Genomic DNA, 7,666 nt, shown 5'->3' on the forward strand with positions numbered 1-7,666 from the left:
CACACACACACACACACACACACACACACACACACACACACACACACACACACACACACACACACACACACACACACACACACACACACACACACACACACACACACACACACACACACACACACACACACACACACACACACACACACACACACACACACACACACACACACACACACACACACACACACACACACACACAATCCTATTTTTATATGAACTATGATAATTAAGATATAGTTTAAAACTGCTTTAAGGACCTCTTTACAAACAACACTACTCTGGATCCTGAGTCATGGTTGGGCCTGTTGTCTGAGTCCTGCTGAGCACAATAGAGCAGTGAGGAGGATTGAATCCTAAAACCCGGAAATTAGTTACTGTTTTACAATTTCCGGTTCCCTCGAATCAAACACAGCTTTTTTTGGGAGGGTTAGACATATCAATTAATGTCTGTGGTTAACACAAGCTGAAGAGATTTTAAGGTTTTGTTCCACGACAAAAAGTACGTCAGTAAATACCAACATTAGCCTCCTTTAGCTTAGCGGTGGTGACGTGAAGTCATGTGACCGTGCTGTAGTTCCTTTACAGCCCAACATTAGCCTCCTTTAGCTTAGCGGTGGTGACGTGAAGTCATGTGACCGTTCTGTAGTTCCTTTACAGCCCAACATTAGCCTCCTTTAGCTTAGCGGTGGTGACGTGAAGTCATGTGACCGCGCTGTAGTTCCTTTATAGCCCAACATTAGCCACCTTTAGCTTAGCGGTGGTGACGTGAAGTCATGTGACCGTGCTGTAGTTCCTTTATATCCCAACATTAGCCACCTTTAGCTTAGCGGTGGTGACGTGAAGTCATGTGACCGTGCTGTAGTTCCTTTATATCCCAACATTAGCCACCTTTAGCTTAGCGGTGGTGACGTGAAGTCATGTGACCGTGCTGTAGTTCCTTTATAGCCTAACATTAGCCACCTTTAGCTTAGCGGTGGTGACGTGAAGTCATGTGACCGTGCTGTAGTTCCTTTATATCCCAACATTAGCCACCTTTAGCTTAGCAGTGGTGACGTGAAGTCATGTGACCGTGCTGTAGTTCCTTTATATCCCAACATTAGCCACCTTTAGCTTAGCGGTGGTGACGTGAAGTCATGTGACCGTGCTGTAGTTCCTTTATATCCCAACATTAGCCACCTTTAGCTTAGCGGTGGTGACGTGAAGTCATGTGACCGTGCTGTAGTTCCTTTATAGCCTAACATTAGCCTCCTTTAGCTTTTTTTTTTACTTTCAAAATCCTAAAGTTGTGTTAATATGGAGAACTATCATAAACGTTTGTTTGACATTACTACTTAAACAGTATTATAGGTTAAGAAACCCGGCAGTATTTTAAGTAATTAAACCATGCCCCGCCATTAAAGCTGCAACATAATGCAGTAATTAAACTATGATTGTGAAATGAGCCATTCTACATAATGAGTACTTTCACTTGTTGGCACTTTGTTGTTGATATTTTGAGGATAATACTTCTGTGTCATTACTACTTTCACATAGGTAACAGGAATAAATACTGGAAAAGGGCATTTATATAAAAGGTATGTACAAAGAAAATAATTACATTAGCTCTCTGTAATGCAGGGGAACCGTCTGGTTTTTCTGGCTTAGTTTGTTTTGAGTGCCGTTAGTCAAGAAAAGACAACACAGCAACGACCAACCACAATGAATGATGATTACATGATATGTTAAATGATATTTAATATACCTGTCAAACGACATGATTTACCTGTACCACAAACTTGGCCAACATCAATGCATGCGGCTGGAGTTTTCTTTATTTTCTACCTAGAATCTATTTTAAAGCTTGTTGATATAAAACAGAACGTGCATTGTTTGCTCAGGTGAAAGAAGTACTCAGATCTTGCACTTGAGTAAAAGTAGAAGTACTCAGATCTAGTACTTGAGTAGAAGTACTCAGATCTTGTACTTGAGTAGAAGTACTCAGATCTTGTACTTGAGTAAAAGTAGAAGTACTCAGATCTAGTACTTGAGTAGAAGTACTCAGATCTTGTACTTGAGTAAAAGTAGAAGTACCAGAGTGTAGGAATACTCTATTACAGTAAAAGTCCTGCATTCAAATTGTTACTCAAGTAAAAGTAGAAAAGTAGTATATACATCAAAATATAGTGAAAGACAGTAAAAGTAGTCATTGTGCAGATTGGTCCATTTCAGAATAATATATATGATATGTTTTATAATGATTGATCATGAAAGTGTTCTCAAAGCTGGTAAAGGTGCAGCTAGCTTGAATGACTTTGTATACTGCAGGGTAGCTTGTGGATTTACTCCAGGTGGAACTAAAGTCTGATTTAACACTTGATTATATTTAGCATCATTCATCCACATCTGTAAAGTAACTAAAGGGATTAAATACATGTAGTGGAGTAAAAATACACCATTTACCTCTGAATTGAACGGGAGTAGAAGTACAAAGTAGCAAAACATTGAGATACTCAAGTAAAGCACGAGTACCTCATAAATGTACTCAAGTACAGTACTTGAGTAAAAGTACTTAGTTACTTTCCACCTCTGCCTTCAGGGCAGCTACACCAGGTTTAGCCCTCTTTGATCCGGCCAAAATATCTCGTCACAGCTGCAACCGGCTCCGTTAGACAAATCAGCTCCGTGACATTCACCATGACCGCCTTATTGTTCATCTTTAAGCAATTTTAAACTGGTTAAAAGGGTAAATAAAGATGACCATACTTGGGTTTTATCACCTAAAGCCAGCAGTGTGTCGGCCTGCTAACGTGAGCTAACAGAACTAGCAGGTGAAGCTAGCTGAGTACCCAACGGTACCAACCGCCGACCGTTGCACAGCACGCGCAGACAGACGTGACTCACAGCACGAGCTGATAGATGTGAGTCAGAGCACACGCTGACACCGAACTCCATCACCTGTATTTACCTGTACTGCGGACCGGCACCATGTGTGAAGCCGAAGTAATTGCTTGCAGCCATCTTGGCATCTCCAGTACACTACAGTAACGGGCAGACAGGCAAAGACATAAGGAAGAGACTGACCGGCAAGATAGTTCCCCCCCCTCTCGTGCAGCCGTTGGCGAGGACGCTCTGAAACAACGGAACTGCGTCAGTCTTTTTTGTTTTTTTTATTATTATTATTTTGCATTGAACATATTTAGAACATATAAAAGCTCGGTGAGGATATCATCAAGTTATCAACATAAGTGCAAAGAAAATCACAATAAGAAAAAACCCATAAATAATACATCCAAAAGGAGCCAGGGGGAAAGAAAAAACACATTTAGGAGGCATTAAGCTTACTTACAATTAAAAAAAAATCGAAATGTCATTGTAAATATTCTTTATAGACAGGTTACAAGATTGAATTTTTCTAAGGGACAGAAAAAAGGACTTGAAATCATTTATCAAACAGGGAAGGACGCTGATTTGTTGTACAGTTACCATTCATTTTAGGGAAATATCATATAATAATAATAATACATTTTATTAATAAAGGTGCCTTTCAAGCGTCTCAAGGTCGCCGTACAAGTTACACAAAACACAAACAAAAGTCAGAAAAACACGACAATATAATCAATCAATAAAACAGAAAAGCAGAGGATGTGTGATGTGATCTGGGTGGATAATTATGCTATATGATATATTCATAAAAAGATATCGGCTGACTGACTCCATACTTTGTTATTTTTGTATTGTTATTGAATAACAATAAAAGAAAAAACTGTGAGTGACTCTTTACAAGAAAAGTGACAATGCAGATAAAGGCATACAAATACAGAATACAGACTAATAAGTACTCATCCATGGTTAGAAGTAACAGCATTGAAATGCTGATTGCATATAATGTATGTATTTCAAATACCAGTGATTAATGCTGAGTGAAGTAGCAGAATGCAAAAGAGTGCAAATTGCACATATCGGGGTTACTGCACAGGATTGTAATATTCTGTATTGTGTGGTGGTCTGTATGTTGTGATTATATTGTCTTTTTCAATCTTCACACGTTTTAATGTGTGATTAATGCTGTGTCCTTGTGATAAATGTTGTTTATTTGACTTTTTATTTTGCTTTTTTACCTCTGTAAAGCGTCTTTGAGCAGCTGATAAAGCGCCTGATAACTATTATTATTATTATTATTATTATTATTATTACACATAACATCTAACAGGCAGACAGCAGAGAAGCCCCCGACACTGACCGTGAAGATGGTTCCCCCCCTCTCCTGCTGCTGTTGGGGAGGACTCTCAATGCTACACCGGAACTGCGTCAGTCAAACATGTGTCTGTGAGTCAGATCAAAACAAAAATACTGCACAAAAAATGTAGTGTGAGTGAGTGTATCATTTCAGATTATTTACGGAGACATTTTAGCATGAATTAATTTCTCAATTTATTTTGGGTATTCAACAAAACTCTTCACGTATGAACACTTAAAATTAGAAGAAATAGCTCTTATAAGTAGTTTTTACTTAATAAATTTGCTTAAGAAAACACATCTTCATACCTATAAGTGGAAATGCAGTACTGGATCTCGATACTATTAACTTTACTGCATACTATGAACCACCCACCACATTTTAGCCCCTTAAATGCCAGTTTGATTCCTTACCTATACCAGGTTTTTCTTTTATGAAATTAAATTGTGTATTGTAAATGCGATGAGTTTTTTAGTCTGTACTTCCATGCATTAAAGTACTGCCAACATCACTTCACCCGCTAATGGTCTCTAGTAATTATGCTTTATTTTTTGTGCGCAATTGGCCTTCAACCTCTTTGTAAATGGACTGTGTTAAAGGTGGGGTAGGTAATTCACTTCAGAAACACTTTTTGTTATATTCCATGGAATGCTCTTAACATCCCGATAGCAATGAATACATTAAATGCTTTGACAATAAATACATTAACAAATGTCATCTGTGGAAGCCGTGTCGCTGTAAAAAGCACGACCAATCATCTGAGCCGGCCCGGCTAAAATAACTGGATGGCCTACCTGCCTGTCAGCCTTCCTTCTGTGCACAAACTTATCTCGTGCCCTCATTGGTCAAGTGCGCGTTCGTGTGTGTTGGAGGAGGGGCTCTGTAAGAAAGTCTGAAGGAAGGGACACATTTTTTTCGGTTGTGCATTTTCAAATTCTAGCGCACTCTGGTTTCTCCATTCTTACCCATACCTTTAACATGGCGCTTTATCTACTTTACGACCCCCCAAAAGCTCAAATTGCAAACTTAGAGTCATTCATATCCAAATGCCAATCGGGATACATTAACACGTTGTTGCATGGGCTCGGATCGAACCCAAAACCTTCTGACTGATAGAGTGCCAAACTCCCTCACTGCCACGCACAGTATCCAATGCTGCTGTATGTATTGTGTGATTCAGTGACTGTGGCTGTGAGAGAGTGCGACAACCTATTTAACAAATGTACTAGAACACTAAAGACTGTCTCCCATCCAAGCACTGACAGGGATCAACTGTGCTTAGTTTTTGTGGAACAAAGGTAAAAAATGTGATGTATAACCCCATCTTTTCCAATTGTAATGGAATGTGGATGGCTTTAGCTCAAGGACTAAATGGATGTCTGCCAATCTGAAGGTCAGGGGTTTGAGTCTAATTACAATTGGTAATGGGAAACACTTCGAAACACTATATAAAATAGTGGCACAACGAGCTTCAACCTTATTTATTTCAGAACAAGCCAATATATCCTTCCCCCAAACTCCCCTGTTATACCGGGTAGTGCCACAAAAACAACTGTATTCAAATCCCGAGATGGGGTCTCACCAAATATTAACTTGGCCATGCACGGTAAGATCGTATGTGATGTGTGAAGTGCACATGTAAACACACCGTCTATAGCAGGTTAACACTGAGAATTGGTGTTTCCCAATCCACCATTGTTGGGTAATGCACTTTGTTTAATGAAAAAAAACACATAGAAGATTATCAGCTCTGATTGTATAAGTAATCCCCATTTAAGCCCTAACCCTAACCCTAACGTATAGAAACTTTGCCAGGAATTGCCTAACAGGGACTCCCAATCTCTGAGAGACTACAAAATGTATAATAAGTATAATAATATGATATATATGATATAATATATATAATAAAAAAACACAAATTGAAAAATGTTCAGGTTTATTGAAATTGTATTAGTTCAGGATAAACCCCTGAAGATTAACCATCTCGTTTTCAAGGCGGTCCTACAAACAGCAAGTCATAACAAACAAAACACAATAACGTCGCAATACAAACATAAACTAGACTAATGTAATCACAACAGAAATAAATTAAAGAAACTAATTTGGCTACAGTATGGCCACAGAATACATTTTCCTATTCAACAATGCATTACGACTTTGTGTTTTCTTCTTGGTAATTCATTTATAGATCTATATAGCGCTCGGTTAATCTGAATATAGAGATCAATATTTAACTTTTATTAAATATGCTATTCCCTTGCACACGTAATGTAAATAATATACTTCATTAAAATCGTGTAAGCTGTAATGTTCCCATCATGTTCTACAGATGTATATCTTTCTCTGTCAATGATATTTATATTTTACTTTTTTAGAATTTAAAATGTATTTATTCTCTAATATTTTTCCCCATTCCCAATTTTGGATCAATAAAGTACATCTAATCTTATTTCAAAGTTTCTCTGTTTTGAAGATACCCACTCCGGTACAGTAGGTGGCGGCATGCACCTAAGAACTCTATATCCATGACAACAACAGACGATAGTTACACCTACGTCACTTCTGGGCAAAAATTACGGACCCGCCCACTTTTTGGGGAAAACAACGCTGTCATTTGAATGGCGGTCAATACAAATTCTGATGTTTTTGCCAATCCGATCAGAATGTTTTGAAAACCGTGAATTTGTGGATCTTCAAAGAGCCCGATTACGATGGCCAGTCAGGCAAACAATTACATTCAATCATTTATTAATCGACAATCGGTCTCGATGGTTAAATTAAAATCAGTAGGCGAGGCTGTAATTTCGCCGGCTGTTACTTTCATGAGCGAGGCGGAAAATAAGAGTTGTATCATACCAAAAAGCTGCTGTGTCGTTTATTGCACCTCAAACATTAAAACAAATCCAGAGTTCAGTGTTTCTGTACTTCCTCTAAGAAAAGAGGACAGTTAAAGAAGAGCTCTGTAGCTTCAGGCTCGATCGCCGTTCAAATGACAGCGTTGGTTTCCCCCAAAAGTGGGCGGGGCCGTAAAGTGACGAAGATGTTACTCTCATCTATGAAAATCAATAGCCTACTGCTATATTTAACCGTATATATCAAGCCCGATCGTTTATTTCCAATAGCTTAATGTAATTGTTTGCCTGACTGGCCATTGTAACCGGGCTATTTGAAGATCCAAAAATCCAGGGTTTTCTTACATTTCTGATCGGATTGGCAAAAACTTCAGAATTTGTATTGACCGCCATTCAAATGACAGCGTTGTTTTCATAGATATATAAACCTATCTATGGTTGTTTTCCCCAAAAAGTGGGCGGAGCCGTACTTTTTGCCCGGAAGTGACGCATTTGTTACTCTCATGCTACAGACCATGCCCAACAACTATTTTTTTCTTTATTTATTCACGAATATATATGAACATAATTAATTTTGTATACAAAATAATTCACA

At 38.5% G+C, this 7,666-nt stretch overlaps 1 protein-coding gene across 1 annotated transcript in view; it reads right to left on the reverse strand.

Moving 5' to 3' along the window:
* zfr2 (zinc finger RNA binding protein 2) overlaps window positions 1-3,095 on the reverse strand; it is a 37,070-nt gene extending 33,975 nt beyond the window's left edge. Inside the window, exon 1 of the mRNA XM_079651028.1 lies at window positions 2,948-3,095. Coding sequence (XP_079507154.1) covers window positions 2,948-3,000 — 53 coding nt within the window. The 5' untranslated portion in view covers window positions 3,001-3,095. The remainder of the gene's footprint in view (window positions 1-2,947) is intronic.
* Window positions 3,096-7,666: the final 4,571 nt, after the last annotated feature.

The sequence above is a fragment of the Notothenia rossii genome (assembly GCF_949606895.1).
Source record: "Notothenia rossii genome assembly, chromosome: 1".
Classification (NCBI taxonomy): Eukaryota; Metazoa; Chordata; class Actinopteri; order Perciformes; family Nototheniidae; genus Notothenia; species Notothenia rossii.